This window comes from Takifugu rubripes, chromosome 11, assembly GCF_901000725.2.
Source record: "Takifugu rubripes chromosome 11, fTakRub1.2, whole genome shotgun sequence".
In the NCBI taxonomy this organism is placed as follows: domain Eukaryota; kingdom Metazoa; phylum Chordata; class Actinopteri; order Tetraodontiformes; family Tetraodontidae; genus Takifugu; species Takifugu rubripes.
Window position 1 is genome coordinate 2,405,570 of NC_042295.1, and position 16,550 is coordinate 2,422,119.

General features: G+C 45.1%; 1 protein-coding gene across 2 annotated transcripts; it reads left to right on the forward strand.

The window, feature by feature from the left end:
• The first annotated feature begins 270 nt into the window (after positions 1–270).
• On the forward strand, positions 271–15,979 carry pak1 (p21 protein (Cdc42/Rac)-activated kinase 1). 2 transcript variants are annotated; one of them, XM_011618058.2, is made up of 16 exons: positions 271–505; positions 5,760–5,818; positions 6,566–6,786; positions 7,064–7,158; positions 7,858–8,005; positions 8,135–8,172; positions 9,375–9,488; positions 9,586–9,820; positions 12,106–12,169; positions 12,268–12,316; positions 12,454–12,566; positions 12,651–12,768; positions 13,164–13,263; positions 13,367–13,563; positions 13,755–13,892; positions 14,007–15,979. In XM_011618058.2, the coding sequence occupies exons 3-16, from the start codon at positions 6,594–6,596 to the stop codon at positions 14,091–14,093; spliced, it is 1,689 nt and encodes a 562-aa protein (XP_011616360.1). In that variant the 5' UTR covers positions 271–505; positions 5,760–5,818; positions 6,566–6,593; the 3' UTR covers positions 14,094–15,979. The 2 variants fall into 2 exon arrangements, with proteins under 2 accessions (XP_011616360.1, XP_011616359.1); XM_011618057.2 differs by lacking the exon at positions 5,760–5,818.
• The last annotated feature ends 571 nt before the right edge of the window (positions 15,980–16,550 follow it).

Below are 16,550 nucleotides of genomic sequence, written 5' to 3' on the forward strand. Positions count from 1 at the left end.
TTTATATTCACCACAAACTACATAAAAGCCGTAATCATGATACCACGTATTCAATAGTTAAAGAGTAAATCTGACGACATCAAGAACTAGACCAGCCCAGGTTGTTTGGACTTGCTTTGTCTGACTTTTACCCGGCGTAAGTGAACGCATCGTGGCTCTCGCTGCAGTGATTGGTCGGATCCACCTGCCGTCCCCGCCCCGGATTCGGAAGAAGCCTCCTTGTGGGCCAATCAGACGCGGAGAATGCAGCTCGCGACCAATAGCGTGCCGGTAGCGCCGCTGTTTTGGGCGTGGGCTTTTCTGTGCGGTCGGGCTCTCTGTGCGGGCTAACAATAGCCCGAGATCGGCAAGTTTACTTCTTTATAAATCACCCAGCGGGCGGCAGCCGGGGCTCAGCAGAGCGGCGCTGGTTCGAGAGGCAGAAGTGTTGATCGGATAGATGAGACAGCGTGTCGCGGCGTCGGAAATCATTCAGCAGCATCCTGGGATTTACCAGACAGGTTTGGTGAGTGGACGCTTTATTATAAACCTCCACACTTTCGTCATCTTCCCATCCAGACACGGTGCGCTGTGGAACGGGGCTTTGCTCGTGGTTACTGTTAATGGAGTCAGACTGTTTCCTCCCTTTCTTCATCTCCATCAGTCCTTTAACGCCCCCAAAGGCCCGTCGGCACTCACAACGCAGGTTCTTACACTCAGGGCTGGATGGATGGTGTGTTTCTTTTATGAGACGCAGGTTTCCTCCCAGTGAAGCAGCTATTTCTGATATGGTCAGAAATGCCTGGTAGTGAGTGAATGAATGAATGAGTGAATGAATGAATGCAATAAGTTCTGCGTGCTTACAGAACAGTGTTGGGTTTTCTGTCTCACCTTTCCCTGAATCAGCATCAAAACTTACCTGTGAAGGTGGTCACACCTGCACATAAGCTCCCCTTTTTACGCCGATGAAGGAGCAGTAAATGGAGCTGTTCAAATTCCTCGTAATTTACCTGACTGCTGCATAAATGGGAATCTTGAGCCCCACTTGACCTTTGTCGTTCCCATCGCACACGACCAACATGCGATTAAGATAAAATTCTTGTTTATGTTTTGTACTAAGACCAAAACTATTCGTGATAAGAACACTTTACTTCCGCCACAGTTGCATAATCCGAACCTCAGAATTACTCTGGCGCGCCAGGCTGCTCGGGCGCTTTGTACTTCATATTTCTTTGGTTCTGCAGCAGCTTGGTGCTCTGCTGCACGTCCAGCTCGTTGCTATGGTTTAACAGTGGGGACTTGAAAAGATCCCCCCCCCCCCACTCCAAAAATCTCTGCCGGGTGACACATTTCTGCCTTTGCACCGTAGATACCAACACGCTGCCGGGCCCTGTGGTCTCCACATAGTAACTTTATGTTCATTTCACTCCTGTAAAGTTGGACATGTTAAAAAATGTCCCTTGGATTTGGTTTTAAAAAGACACAATTCAGCTTGTCTGAAGATTGTATTACTTGAAGGTAGCAACGGTCCGAAGAGATGATGGAACACAGAGGAGCCTGTGGACAGTATCTGGTCAGGCTCATTTATGGGAGTCGACTGCATTGTCAATAAAGAATCCAGATGCAATTACGGAAGTTCTTGTTTCCATCCGGTGTCCCAGCATAATCAAGTAGCGTTGTGTTCAGGCGCCAGTTGGTTTTGTTCTACTGAACAACAGGTGACAAACTTCTTGTCTCATATTTTGTGGTCTCTACCAGAGGTGGTGGGTTAAACCTGCGGACTGGGTTAATTGGTTTAAGTTTGAGAACTGAGGTGCTGTGGTTGCCAGGGGAACCCAAGAGCAGGACTGGATCGGGGCCTGTGATATACAGTGGACTGTTTTTGTTCTTGTTCATAGCGAACTACAATCATTAGTCCCAGGCGCCACGTTTAAACGCAGAGTTTTGTTTGTACATTCTTTCCTCTGCTGTGTTGCTAACCCCCGTCGTTCTGTACCGAGATTATCTTTAGCTGCAGACGTTGATCATTGCTGTCTTGAAACAAGTTGCGTGTAGAGGCATTTTTCTACACTTTACATGGGTAAATAACTCCCAGTTTGAAGAGAACATTAAGAACACCACCACCACCGTGCTAACGTCCTAAATATGCCTAGTCGGGCATGACGGCCTGACCTTTACACGATCCCCCTCCACAATAATGGTTGACATAAGAGACAAGCAGTCAGCATTTATTAGCTCTCATAGAAGAACCCTAAATAAATTAGCTGGAGAGGCTTGCGCTGCTGGTAGCCCTATAAAACTACTGACTGTTGAAGGACCTGCTGCTTTAAAGTCTGCGCAAGAATTTAAAAAAGAATCATGTGCATCAGTGGGCAGCTTGTCAGGTTTCATCAGATAGCAGCATACTCGGCAGAAATAATTAGGCTTACAGCTATGAAACACGGTCATTGTTCTATTTTCTTTGTGAGGCACATTACACATACTGTGTGTTTGTGTGTGTGTGTGTGTGTGTGTGTGTGTGTGTGTGTGGGATTTTCACGCTCTGGTCTTTGATGCTTCAGACTTTAATTGAAAAGACAAAGCTAATTTGGAGCTCAACCTACACAATCTGTTCCAGTAATGATGCTGCTGTGAAATATAACAGTGAATCGAACATATAGAGCACTGGATTGTGCACGTTTCTGTTGTCTATGCAATTTTCAATAAGTTCCTATAAACGGATTATGTGGATAATTCGTATATTGTGGCTTGTTTCGCGCATCAGAATGCCTTTGTCACTGTTGACCCCTTCTGAGTGAACTCCCTGCACCAAGAAATGATGAAATTTACAATAAATGAGATAATAAAATCCTTTTTTTTCACTCTAACTTTGGCGGCGCGTGTTAGCCTGAACTGGTGCATAGCATGTGTGTGTCAGACATCTGCAGCTTAACGGGAGGATTGGTGATTGGAATGGATTATTATTAAAGCTGCACAGGTGAAAGAACAGTATTCGCAGGTAATTATGTCGAATTAACCCATGTTAACGTGTGTTTAGCAACACCTTAATCAGACGTAATCCAGGGCTGCGCTTTTCATCGCCATCCGACCGCCGAAAGGTGTTTTTTCATTACGGTGTTAATGTGTGGACAGCTGCCAGGCCGACTCTCACCTCCTGCCCTCCTTCTGTCTCTTCTGTCGCCGTCTTTCCCTGACAAATCTTCATCTGTTCCCTCTCTGAGCTCCCGATGACACCATCTTGCTGTTTACACACTCACTAGTGACAGCACCCGGTTTGTTTGTGGTGGCACGTAGACTCCATTTGCTCAAAAAGGCATGAAAAAACTGGGGGGGGGGTTTCCCTCGTGTGAAGCAGCGAGCTCCAAGAACAGAAGTCGCTTTTGCCTTATTCACCTGTGTTGTGACGGACATTTTTCACATCGATCTGTACGGAAAGCACTTGTGTAGAGGCGGAGGAGTGAAGCTGCCTCTTCCTGGGACAGGGCGGGAACGGTCCAATCAATGGAGGAATGTGACTGCACCATGTCGAACCCACTGGAGGTAGACGGCAGAAACCTCAGACAGGTAACGGCTCCTTTTGTGCCGTCATCTGACTCTTGGCTGGCTTGAAAGAGAGACAAAGGAAGAAGGTGTATTATAATGTGGTGCTCGGTCCACAGGAACCTCCAAAAGAGTCTGTGGAAGATGATATTAGTAAGTCATTGATGCTGGAACATGAGACTAGTCTGTGCATAATGGGAGGCCAGGATTCATGGTCTCTCATTGTAAGGGATACAACCCCATAGCTTTAATGGAGACTCCTAACTTAGGATGTGGTTCTCTTCATAACATTGGTGTTACTGCAGCCTGGACAAGCCAAAGATTCGTAGATTTAATAACATACAATTCCAAGACTATCAAGACTAGACGATTTGGCTTAAGGGGGAATTTGTAGCAAAGCAGAATTATTTTGAGTGCGTCAGTTGAAGAGGCTGCTTTTCTGCCATGATGGCTCCCAGGATGCTGTGTAGCTTTTATTATTTATGGTGTTTCCATAGTAATGAGGCAGGGGAGGTGCATACTCAGACCGCTGGTAGATTGGCCCAGCCCCTGTGTGTGTGTGTATGTGTGTGTGTGTGAGAAAGTATGAAGGGCTGTCCTCATGAGAACGGGGGCTCGGGTCGTTTGCCATGCATTTTTCCTGCACTGCATCATTTCACGTGTGTCACCAATCTGACCAGCAAATCCCGCTGTGTCAGCAAATCCTGCGGCTGATTCACCGAGTGATTTCAGTTAAAACCAACTTTAAGTCACGCATGGAAACGTGCACGTCAGACACATTTCCGGGATCCTTGCTGGGAGTTTGTAGTATAACTCCTTCCTTAGTAATCATCAGTCCCACCCAGTCCCACCCAGTTGTGAGGCGCACCGACCATTGGGATAGTTCGGAGTCTCTAATCGGCCTCAAGTTCAAATCTGTGTTCTTTGGGAAGACATTGGAGTTGGAGGAGGAACAAAAACATTACAAAAACCCTCAGCCACATAGCTAACTCACAACCGCCTCATTAGGCAAGAGTACTGTGGCTTTTCCACTCGCACCTCGACACCAGACAGCTTTTTCCACTGGAGGTACGAGGTATTGAGAGGTGCTATATGGATTGGATAGGTAAAAAGTACCTAATCTGGTCAGGTTCCAAGCACTCTGTTCGTGCCAATTGACCAGGGGAGTGATGTTTCCGAGCCACCAGCCCAACAGCCTTGCTATGGGGGCCCCACCCACGTCCAGGTGGTCCTCAATCGTACTGGAAAATCACCGAGAACCAACCGTTCCGTGCAGGGTCCAGCCACGCGCTGGCGTGCCGACAGTGCGGAAAAAGGCCTCATTACTGCCGCGGCACGGCGGAATTGTTTGGGTTACTCTAATCATTTCTGCTTAATCTTAATTGGTTTGTTCCTACAGAGTTTTCCAGTTTATGTGTGATTGTTGTGGCCACAATTCCCGATTTGTATAATTCTCAGATTTAATGCTTTCAAAATTAGCGACGTCGGTGTCAAGAGATGCTGAAAGCTGTTTGTGATGTGTCTGCACGTGCACGTGCATTCTATTCCCACGAATGCAGAAGCTGACGCGGCATTTTCTTGGAAACGTCTCATGGCGGCACACGCGTTTTTATCTATATGGTACTTTTCCCAAAGGTCCGATTTTTGAACCCTGCCCTCGAGACGCTGGTGCCAAACCTTTCAATTGTGGTTTTTCTCAGCTACGATCAGATAAACCGCGTTGTTGCTGCTGATTCCTCACATGCTCAAGCGAAATCATAGAGTGGAAAACATACATTTATGCCCTCCAGGTTCACCGCGTGGCTTTTAAGAAGCTTGTGCTGTGGCTGCTTTGTGCGATGAGGAGAAAAGTATTCTCCGGTGAAGCAGCGTCATGGTGAACGGGATTGAGTTTCGTCCCTCATCCGGGTGGGAAAATCCCCAGAAGGCTTTGACATTCCCTTTACTCATCCGTTTGCCGACTATTTACTGTGTTTGCTAGTTCAGCAGACAACAAGGGAGGTATTACTTCCTCGCGTGGGTGCATGTATTTGCTTTATTTTCCACTTCCTCATGTGACTCTACTCGTGGCGTCACGGTGTGATGTCACAGCTTTGGGTTGGCAGACATGTAAAAAAAAAAAAAAGGTCTGTGTCACTGCGGCTCACTTCACTGTCGCTTGGGTGCAGATTTTCAAACATCTACCATAGAGCTGCTTAGCAACTGTATTAGCAGTTCATAGCAGGTTTTTTTCTTTTCAGGTTTCCCTGCTTCAGTCAACAGTGAATATTCTTCAAACTGGGGAAACACCTGGAACCAGGTAATGCGGTTGTCATCCTTTCATTTTCAGGACGGTTCAGGATCATTTCTTGTAAATCTAACCAGGAAATGAAAGGATGATGGTTGTGGTTTGATGAGACTTTGGTCTCCGTTGGTTTTTAATTCATTGTTAAACCCAAGTCAAAGTCTTTGAAGTGGTGGAAGAGAGAATTAGTCAATACTAGAATAATAAGGTGTAGTATAAGGCATTCCCAACTCGGGTACGGGACAGTGCCGCCCCAGTCTCAACAGGGTTCAGTCAGATTAAGATGTTTGGGGCTGAAGGACCTGAAGGACGTTTGCTCAGGTTGTCTTTCTGTAGCTTCAGACTCTGCTTTCTAAATGCTTTTACTGTTTAAAAGCACCTAACTGAGAAATGTACTGGGAAGCCTGAACTGGTCTCTCCGTGTTCACTGGACTGGTTTTTGATGACCGGTGCCAAAATGAACTAGTTTGTGCCGGACTTCCTTCCAACAACCGACGGTGTAAGATTTACAACCATCGGTTGGAAAAAATGTGTTTTTTTCCCCTTAACTATTTGGAAAAACCAGCCTGAGCTCTTCCAAAGGTTCAGGATGTCAGAACTCGGAACTCTCAATCCTTCGATTTGGGGCCGCATGGCATCGTGTATCTGCAGCTAAATGTTGTAATTGAGAGAAAATCAGGGAGAAAGTAATCAGAGGAGTGAAGAGTGTCCAAGATAAAGTTAAAATCGTCACGTGTCCACGTGTCTTTACTGTTTTCACAGGCGAGGTGTAACTGCAGCATAACTGAAAATGTCGGATAATGGGGAGGTCGAGGACAAGCCCCCAGCCCCGCCCATGCGGAACACCAGCACCATGATTGGCTCCTCCATCAAGGACCCCACCCCCCTCAACCACAGCTCTAAGCCCCTCCCACCCAACCCAGAGGACAAGAAGAAAAAAGACCGGTCCATCCGCTTCATCCTGACAGGAGGAGGCGATAAAAGTGAGTGGCACAAACATCCCACCCAGTGTCCCCAAATATTATTACCCAGGATCTCTTAAAATCTTCGGAAACATTTTGTATATTTGTAACAAATTCTTCCAATGCCAGGTCACAGAAAAAAGAAAAAGAAATGTAAAGTCTGTTCCCGTCTTTGCTAGGCTACGCTTGCCATGTTAGTCCATTATGGAAAGCTGTTGATCTTGGCTGGTCATCATAGTGGGCAGAAGATCTCCTCACCAGTATGTCTCATCTCCTTTGTTTGTGTTTTTTTTCCCAGCTTACAAGAAGAAGGAACGTCCAGAAATTTCCCTGCCGTCTGATTTCGAACACACCATCCATGTTGGCTTTGACGCTGTCACGGGAGAGTTTACTGTAAGTGTGTTGTGACATTATCAAAGACACTTATAGCACAACAAAGCCATGTTCTCATGGAAAAGGGACCTTCTTGTTGAACGATTCACCTGATCAAGCTTCAGCGGGAACGCGGACACAGGTGACTTGAGGGACTTGAGCCACGTGTAAGAGCTGTCTGTTCATCACAGAGCTGAACCGGGTAGATGTAAAGGGGAATGTGTGATGGAGTGACCCAGAAAGGAGAAAGAGAGAGTGGGAGAGAGCTGCGAAATAACTAGATGTGACCTGAATATTCATTCAAAGTACAAATATTGTATGACAAGCCAGCTTTGTTCGGAGTCTGCGTGAAGCCTCCCACTCTCTAAAGCCAAGGCCTTGGACGGCCGTTGAGGGGTTTTTTTGCTCTTAGGACAGGTAGCACGGCTAACCGCCACGAACTGCCCAGGCACAACCACCTACGTTTTAGACGCCTCCCTCTGTTGGTGATATGGTGTACAAGGCATGAGCGACTTTCTTGGCAATCATTAAACATCTGGTTACAAACCCCCTCTGAAGTCTCTGAGGACTTCCTGGAGATGGTGTGTGTTCTTGTACTCTCTACAGAGAGTTTGAACTGGGGTTATGTTGGGGTTAGGGTAAGGGGCTGGGTAATGCATTATACCTATGAAAGTCCTCAGAAAGAGACAAGAACGAGGATGTGTGTGTGTGTGTGTGCAGGGGATGCCGGAGCAGTGGGCCCGACTCCTTCAGACATCCAACATCACCAAACTGGAGCAGAAGAAGAATCCTCAGGCTGTCCTCGATGTTTTAAAGTTTTATGACTCAAAAGAAACGGCCAACAGTCAGAAGTATATGAGCTTCACAGGTACACACACATACATGCGCACAGATTTGAAAGTCTGTTGGGTTTTTTTGTTCATTTGCTTGCTAATAATTGTAAAAAATCCATCTGAATTTCTTTTTTCTTGACTTTTCCCTCTGATTTTCTGTGCAGATAAAAACACAGACCCCTACTGCTCTTCCGCCACGATGGTAAGTCCTCGTCGGCTCCTCTCAATCCACTTCCACATGCATTATTCATCTTCTGCAGGCGGGTTTGAGCAAACGGTGGATCGTGGGTGAAGCCAGTGCATTAATTGAATGTTTTGCTTGATCTGTCAGACCTTTTGTGGCATCAGCTCTGCCACTTAAAAGCCTTTGGAATTCTTTATATCTCCTGCAGAGATCTACTCACTCGCTGCTGCGCCTGCTTGAGCTTCTCCCGCATTCACGCACGATTCTCGTCCTGCAGATTTATCCACAGTCATGATTAATCTGATTTAAAATAGTAACGCGGTTAGCCCATCTGCAGCGGAGAAGGATTCTTTCGGGCAGTTTGTCCAAGTCGATTTACCATCACAGTTGATCCGGTTGTAACAGGCTACAAACGATACAGATGGAAGACGGTAAACAGCGCGTGGGCCCTCTCGATGGACGAATAACCCCACAGTGGAACAGTCGGCCGACATTATATACTATGCACGCTCTGCTGGAAAGAGTTTTCTTTTCAGCGAAGTGTTTCCAGCTTAAAATACCACATTAACGGGATGCTAGTCGGCATTCTGCTAGCGCTTCAGCTAACCCGCCGCCCAGCTTGAGATAAACGACCCTCCCTTCTTTCCTGAGTCTGTTTGCTCATGCAAAAATGGTAAATGATTAATATAGATTAAAAATCATTCAGCGCCGAATCGCGATTAATCGAAATTAATCCACAGAAACCTTGTGATTAATCAAATTAGTCATTGGAATCGTTTGACAACACTAATATGGATACGTGGTTTATTTCAAGTCAATAGATTTGATTTTGTTGTCGTCAATTCTGCCTGCGAGTTAGCTCAAATGAACTGATATTTTCTTATGTCGGAGGTGGAGATGTGATAAAGCAAGCTGAAACACAAGGTTCTTTTACTTAAGTGAATCATAACAAAGAAAAATAATCACTCCCTCACTGCAGCATAGTCAGCACTTTTGGTCTCTTCACCTGCTGCCTTGCTCAGATGTGAGTCAGGCTGTCAGAGAGGCAGAAAACGGGAGGGCAGACACGACCTCAGGCATGAAGGGTGATAATGAGAGGGCGGCGAGAGAAAGGGGGGGTGAAACGACGGCTGAGAACGCGACCGCGCGGATGGGTCCTCGAGACACTTGGCGTCTGTACGGATGACAATGCGTTTGACCTTTCACCCCGTTTCACACAGCGCTCCAAGGCCGTGTCTGAGATGCCTGCCATAGCAACCGTGTCTGAGGACGATGATGAAGATGAGGCAGAGCCCCCTCCGGTGATCGCCCCCCGTCCAGAACACACAAAATCAGTAAGGATACACACACACACACACACACACACACACACACACACACACACACACTCAAACAGGGTGTTTTACGAAGCAGCTTTTCTACATCTCTTAGATATACACTCGCTCTGTGATCGAGCCCCTCCCCATTCTTCCGACCAAAGACGCCGCGACTTCTCCCATCTCGGCGCCGACGGCGGCTGCCTCCGGCGTTACCCCGACACCTTCGGCTGAGGGGGCACCCAGCAGCCCTCCTAGTGCAAGCCCCGCCCCCGGGCCTTCCGCAGCCCGCCCCCAGGACAAAACCAGGAAAAAGAAAATGTCGGATGAGGAGATCCTGGAAAAACTCCGTAAGTTTTTCAAACCTGCAGAACGGTGGAGCAAAGTTATTTTAAACCAAAGTACAACAGTCTGGATACTATCACATGTTTTTGAATTCAAAAAAGTAAAGATCGGATGGCAAAAAAGACTAAAAATACTCAAAACAAAAGTTTCTGGACTGGATTATTATTCATCATGTGTGAAAGGAACATTGGAAAGCTCTGATGTTGCTTCAAGGGTTAATCAACAGCAGTTAAATTTAAAGTTTAAGAAGAGTTTAGTCAGGGGCCCCAACCTTCCCTCTGTGGGAAACGGAAGTGAGGCGCTCCCTCATTTCGTGAATTTGAGCATTTTGTGTTATTACATGCAGCATTATTGTTATTACATGCACAAATGTGTGTGTGTGCTTTTGTTACATTGAGTCATATGTAGTGTTCAGCTGTTCAATAGCCGTTCTAAACAGTTGGATGTCAGTGCTGTGTGAAATGCTAATTGTTTATTACAGTGAAGGGATTCATATCCAGAAGCTCGATAGCATCTTGAAGAAACACGTTTAGAATCAAATTGAAAACAACGATGGACGCTGATTGGATAAATTCCCAATGCGGTGTGTGAAAATCAGTGATTGGCAGCTGCCCTGACTTGGAAATTAGATCTTTGCTTTTAAATCTATGATATATACACATTCAAATTTACAGTTTCAAACTAGAACTGAAGAAACCGAGGTTGGGGTGGCGCCCTATCGCCCTCTGTTGGCCAGACATTTCCCACAGGAGTCTTATTTTTTGATACATTTTCTGTATCATTCATACGCTAAATAAGTGAAATTGCCATTTTCAATGTCCATTATTTTGAATGGCATTATTGGAATGGTTTGAAATTGACCTTGAAAGTCCTTGAAATGAACTTGAACTTGTCCATAGAATATGCTTTACAGCCCGCTTTACATGCCACGCCACACAGTGGCGACCAGAATACACGTTATTCGTGTATTAAAACCATTTTAGGGATGCCTTACATCAGTGAAAGTCCTCTAAATGATAGAAGGGGGACAGAAGAAGTTTGTGTGTGTCTTCTAGAAAATGTCGCACTGTGGGGAGAAGTGAGGACATTTTGGCTGGTCCTCGCGACTCCAAAGGCTTGTCCTCACAAAGATAGGACAAATGTTGGTGTGTGAAGAGGAAGGGCCTGTGGTGTTATAGCTGCAGAGGTTCACTGAGGACAGCTTGTATGTGCTAAATTTAACTGCACCGCCCCATCCACACACAATCACTGAGGTTTGAAGTTATTTTAGGCCTAATCTGGTTGGTTGGGCCTTTAGAACCAGATTTATGAATAATATTTAACTGCATTTTTGTATAAATTAATAAGTGCACATTTTAAAGTTGCCAAAATCAAAATTACTCAACATAGACATGCTTTAATAAGTTATAGAGATGCAGGTCCTCCTCTAAAATGCAGTTTTGCTTTGTTTGCCTATGACGTTAGTGTATCAAGACAAGTCCATCAGAAGAAGTTTGTCCAGTCTGTCTTGGAATGTAATTGAAAGTTTACTAAAGAAAAGAGCAGTGTGTGGTTTTATTGTGACAGGTGACTCATATTCTTCAGGTTAACTGATAACAACTGATGGAAATGTAAAAGAAAAGGAATTACACTTTTTGTTACACTTATTATTAGTTATTTTTCTAAAAGAACACTTAAACCACATGGGTGTCATCGTTTACCATAGAAATGTAACTTTCCAGAATTACTTTTGGAGCATTTAAAGCAAAACCTTGCATTTAGTTCCCCTCCTGTATGTGTCCCATTATTAAAACAAGCTGCTGTGGTTTTGTGCTCATTAAATAAAAACCTATTATTTTTAAATCATGCCCACGCCTGCCTAGATGTGCTCAGAGCTCCCTCTGCTGGTAAGAACAGGACACTGCCTGTATCTGACAGGCGTGTCCCCGCCTCCCATCCTCACATCTGATTGGTTGCTCCTGTCTGGTCTCCTGATTGGCTCCAAGTTTTCCCCTTCAATCTCTTTCCTGCTGAAGAGTTATTTAGGATTTATCCTTTCAAGTTCTTTGTCTTCTCCCTCCTCTCTGTTATTGATTCTTCTTGAGATTGGAACATTTTCCTTCACTCCGTTCTACCTTTGTCTTCTCAGCTCTCTCTCCCAGTCAGCATGTTGCATTGAATGCAGTGAATATGTTGCCGATTGGATAAAAATACAGCAGAAAAAAAAGCTCAAGAAACTTTTTAAGTCTTTTTTTTTTAAAAAATCAATCATGAACTGAGGTGTTTTTTCTTTTCTTTCTGTTCGTCGCAGGGACAATTGTGAGCGTAGGAGACCCTAAAAAGAAATATAGCCATTTTGAGAAGATTGGACAAGGGTAAGCCACAAGTCAGTTAGGTAACAATGAGATAGCTGATAATCATTAAAGAGTTGATGTCGGGTTTGCCTGTTTAACCTGGACGTCTGTGTTTTTAGAGCCTCTGGAACTGTGTACACAGCGATTGACATCGCTACAGGACAGGAGGTGGGTGTCATGTTTCAGACCATTTCATTTTCTTCATTTACAGACCATTTTCCTCTCTGCTTTATTCATACTTTAATCAGTCTTGTTGATTTATCTGGGAGTGCTTGCTGGGTTTAACTGTTGTTTATCCCCTTAAGGTTGCTATTAAACAGATGAACCTGCAGCAGCAGCCCAAGAAGGAATTGATCATCAATGAGATTCTGGTGATGAGGGAAAATAAGAACCCAAACATAGTCAACTACCTGGACAGGTGAGAAAATGCTCCAGCTAAAAATACGCAGTAATTATGTAGCATGTTGCATCCACAACACTGTTGATTGTCTAATTTGCACAGTTACCTGGTGGGTGATGAGCTGTGGGTGGTGATGGAGTATCTGGCCGGGGGCTCATTAACTGATGTCGTCACGGAAACCTGCATGGATGAAGCCCAGATAGCTGCGGTGTGCAGAGAGGTGAGCGCTACCTGTACCCGTCTGCGTAGGTACACGCATCCCAGTTAAGTTCCCAAGGTCTTTCAAAGGTAAAATGTATGAAAGAACAGCTGATTTATTGTAAAGAAAATGAAATGTTTAGTGGAGCGCTCACTGCTGTTGACACCTCTGATCTGTTGCCCTCAATCACAAGTGTTTGTCCGTTTCACGCGCCACAACTCAAAGGTCTTTTGATCCACCAGTGGACTTCTGTCCCACCACCAGCAGGTCTATAAACAATAAGATCTGAAACGCCCCAGTCCCCGCGAACACTGTCTACGCCCACTGAACTGGTTGTTATCGTACGGTTGGGTGTCCAGTACAGTTTGGCAGATATGTTGCATTTATGGAACCTTTCTGTCCGTTCTCCTCTGCAGTGTCTGCAAGCCTTGGAGTTCCTCCACTCAAATCAGGTGATCCATCGGGACATCAAGAGTGACAACATCCTGCTGGGCATGGACGGCTCCGTCAAACTCAGTCAGTCTAAAGCGCCTCATTATCTTCCTCCTCCGGTTTCACTCGGACCTGTGGGGAGTCATCGTTGTTCCCAAACTTATGTTTTCATCTCTTATTCTCCCAGCTGACTTTGGCTTCTGCGCCCAGATCACCCCTGAACAGAGTAAACGCAGTACGATGGTCGGGACGCCGTACTGGATGGCTCCAGAGGTGGTGACCCGCAAAGCCTACGGCCCCAAAGTGGACATCTGGTCCCTGGGCATCATGGCCATAGAGATGATCGAGGGGGAGCCGCCGTACCTGAATGAAAACCCACTCAGGGTGAGTTTCTGCGGGGACCAACACCCGGATGAGAACAGCCAGAGGATGTTTTTCGCAAACAGAATCAGCTTCCATTGCAAAGCCACTCCCCCCTCCCTCTTATTATTATTATTATTATTGGAGCTGAACATGAACTAAAAGGTGACGTTTGATGGTAAAGTCCTTATTCTCATCTGCCATGTGTTGCTCAGGCGCTGTATCTCATAGCAACCAACGGTACACCGGAGCTGCAGCATCCGGAGAAGCTGTCGACGATATTCAGGGACTTCTTGAATCAATGTCTGGAGATGGACGTGGAGAAGCGAGGCTCGGCCAAAGAGCTGCTACAGGTGTGTGAAATGTCTACTGATTTCCTGTTTTAACACAGAAACGGTTCCGTTTGTCCTGATATAACAGTAAACGTTTACACAGCGTTCAATGCGATTGCCCTTTTTGTCTTCCAGCATCAGTTTCTGAAGATGGCAAAGCCTCTCTCCAGCCTGACTCCTCTCATTGTGGCAGCCAAGGAGGTTGCCAAGAACAACCGCTAGCTACCTTTGCACTCATTTTGTCCTTTTTCCACCCGTCTACCATGAGGAGGGTAGAGGCCATCTTTACTGTAACGGTTCTACTTTTTATTGTGTTTACGTCATCATCTCAACTTTTGACTCCCACTGCCTGAAAAATGAAGGAATAAAAAGACGGACAGCTTCTTGCTTTAAGGAACTCTGATAGAAGAACGAGGAAGAACAGTGGTGCAGCGATCAGGTAATGGAGCCAGTTGCTTTACCCCCGGACTGTCTCTGCAGTTTACAGTGAAAACAATATTGGAACACCAGAAATCGACATTAGTCACTGATCAAAAACACCACCAACACAAAGTCAATGCTTTATTCCAGATTACCATAGCAATTCCAGAAGGTAGAAAGACGCTAACGCGTGCTGACCCCCCAGGGACCGTCTACAAATCAGCAGAAAACCTCAACACTACTTGCACTACGCTCGATAAAGCAGCCTCGTCTACTGTATTGTTTATTTATTTTAAGTTGCTATTTCAGGTGGTCTGTGCTGGTTGACCTCCTCCAGTAACGAAGTCCACACCAAACCTCCCATAACTATCTTTCAGGCCCACTTTTCTGTGGAAGAGCAGATAAAAAAGTTCTTGGTCAAGATGAAGGTTCGTTAGCCTGTCAAATTGTGCTCTTTTTTTACTTCTTCTACCTCTTGTTTTTGCTCCAGTTATATGCAAATTTACTCCAGTGCTTAAGGAAACCTGGAATGAGCCGTTGATTGTGTGTTGGTGGCGGTTCAGAATGTCCCAGATTTGTTTTTTCTCGTCAGAATCTCCTCCTCTCGGTGTCTTGTCGAGCCGCAACGGCCCGTCTCTGCCGTCAGAGCTCGGCAGATTCTTGTGAATTAGCTCCCTCTCGTGTCTCTGGTGTTCCGCCGGACTGGTGTCATTATCTCCTACCTGGAAGTGCATTGCATTCACTTTTTTTAAAACTGATTCGGAGTGTGTTTGAATGGATGTGTGTATATTTCGGAGCACACTGGGTTCGTGATTGTGACGTTAACCTGTAGTTTTTGTCATAGAGCAGTGGTGGAGGTCTGCGTATCTGAGGAGAGCTGCAACTTTGCAGTAAACTATACAAAAAAACAGAAAAAGACTGAACATGTTCCCAAAGCCATAGATGGAGTGAGGTTGATCTCAAGCGTTTTCCCTTTTGGAATAATTCCTGTTGTGGAAAACTCAATGATTTCAGATCTTTTTATTCTAAATCTAAAGACTTGCTCCACCTATAGCTCTGGGCCATGACCTTCTGCAGGCTCCTCTGGGACCAGACAGAGAGAATGTGCATGTGAACAACCATTTTTTTTATGCGGTACATGTAAGAAAATAGTTGTGCTTATGACGATGTGTTCAGGATGCTAGGGTAGCGTAGGAAAGAGCATATCTTTTTCCTATTTTCACAAGAATGAGTCAAATAAATCCTGTGATGGCACAATGGGTCGTTTCCCTTTTCCTGACTGGTGGACAGTAAGATGTCATTGTTTTTCTTTGTTTCCTGCTGTTCAGAACTCATTGGTTTGGTTTTTGTTTATTTTTTTATGTGTGCTGGAATCACTGTGATTTCCTACATGCACTGAAAAAGATGGTTCGACATTTGCTTTGATCTCTTTTATTTTGCTTTAAAGGTGAAAGGCAATGCTGGAAAAGCAGAGATTCCCTAAACTTCAGACTATTTTAATTATCCTTTTATGACTCGGATAACTTAATTTATCAAAACAACTGCCTTGGTTTGCCGATCTTTAAAATCAAGATTTGATAATCGGATATTAAAATATGTTGCAGTTTAAAAAGTTTTGTAGGTTAAAATAGAATAGGAACTGAAGGTTTCAAAGTCAGAAAAAATGCATTTTCCATGGTTCCTTCCTTCATTCTTTAATAAAAACAGGATTTCAATTTGTGAGCGAGCATTAAATGCAAGAGTGGCAGGAAAAAACTGCCATGTGAAGAAACTTTAAGCCGTGTTAGATGGCAACATGTCCTGAAATCCTACTGAAAATGTAGTTTTCATTAGTGATGCACAGAAATTAAGCTGCTAAGGACGAAGGTGCCCAGTCTGTACGCTGCAACAAAAAATGTAAATCTGCTGACTCAAAGTAAGAGAGAGAGAGAGAGAGATTACATAATTTCTGCTGCAGAGGGAAAAAACAGAACACTAACTGCTCACTCTCTCTCTCTCTCTCTCTCTCTCACACACACATACACTGGGAAATGGCTGTGAGGAAAGCAGATGAGTGAAGATTGCCGTGAAAATAAAGATTGATTCTTGAGGGTGTAGCAAGCGAGCAGCAGTTTATCTGTAAAGTGCAGAGTCAGAGGAGGATGCACATTCCAGTCGGCGTGAACAGGAAGAGCACTTCGGCCAGCGGTTCATGATTTAGGAACGGCATTAATACCACAGTGAACCTCAGGTACAGCAGCTGTTTAGTCCTGTATCTTC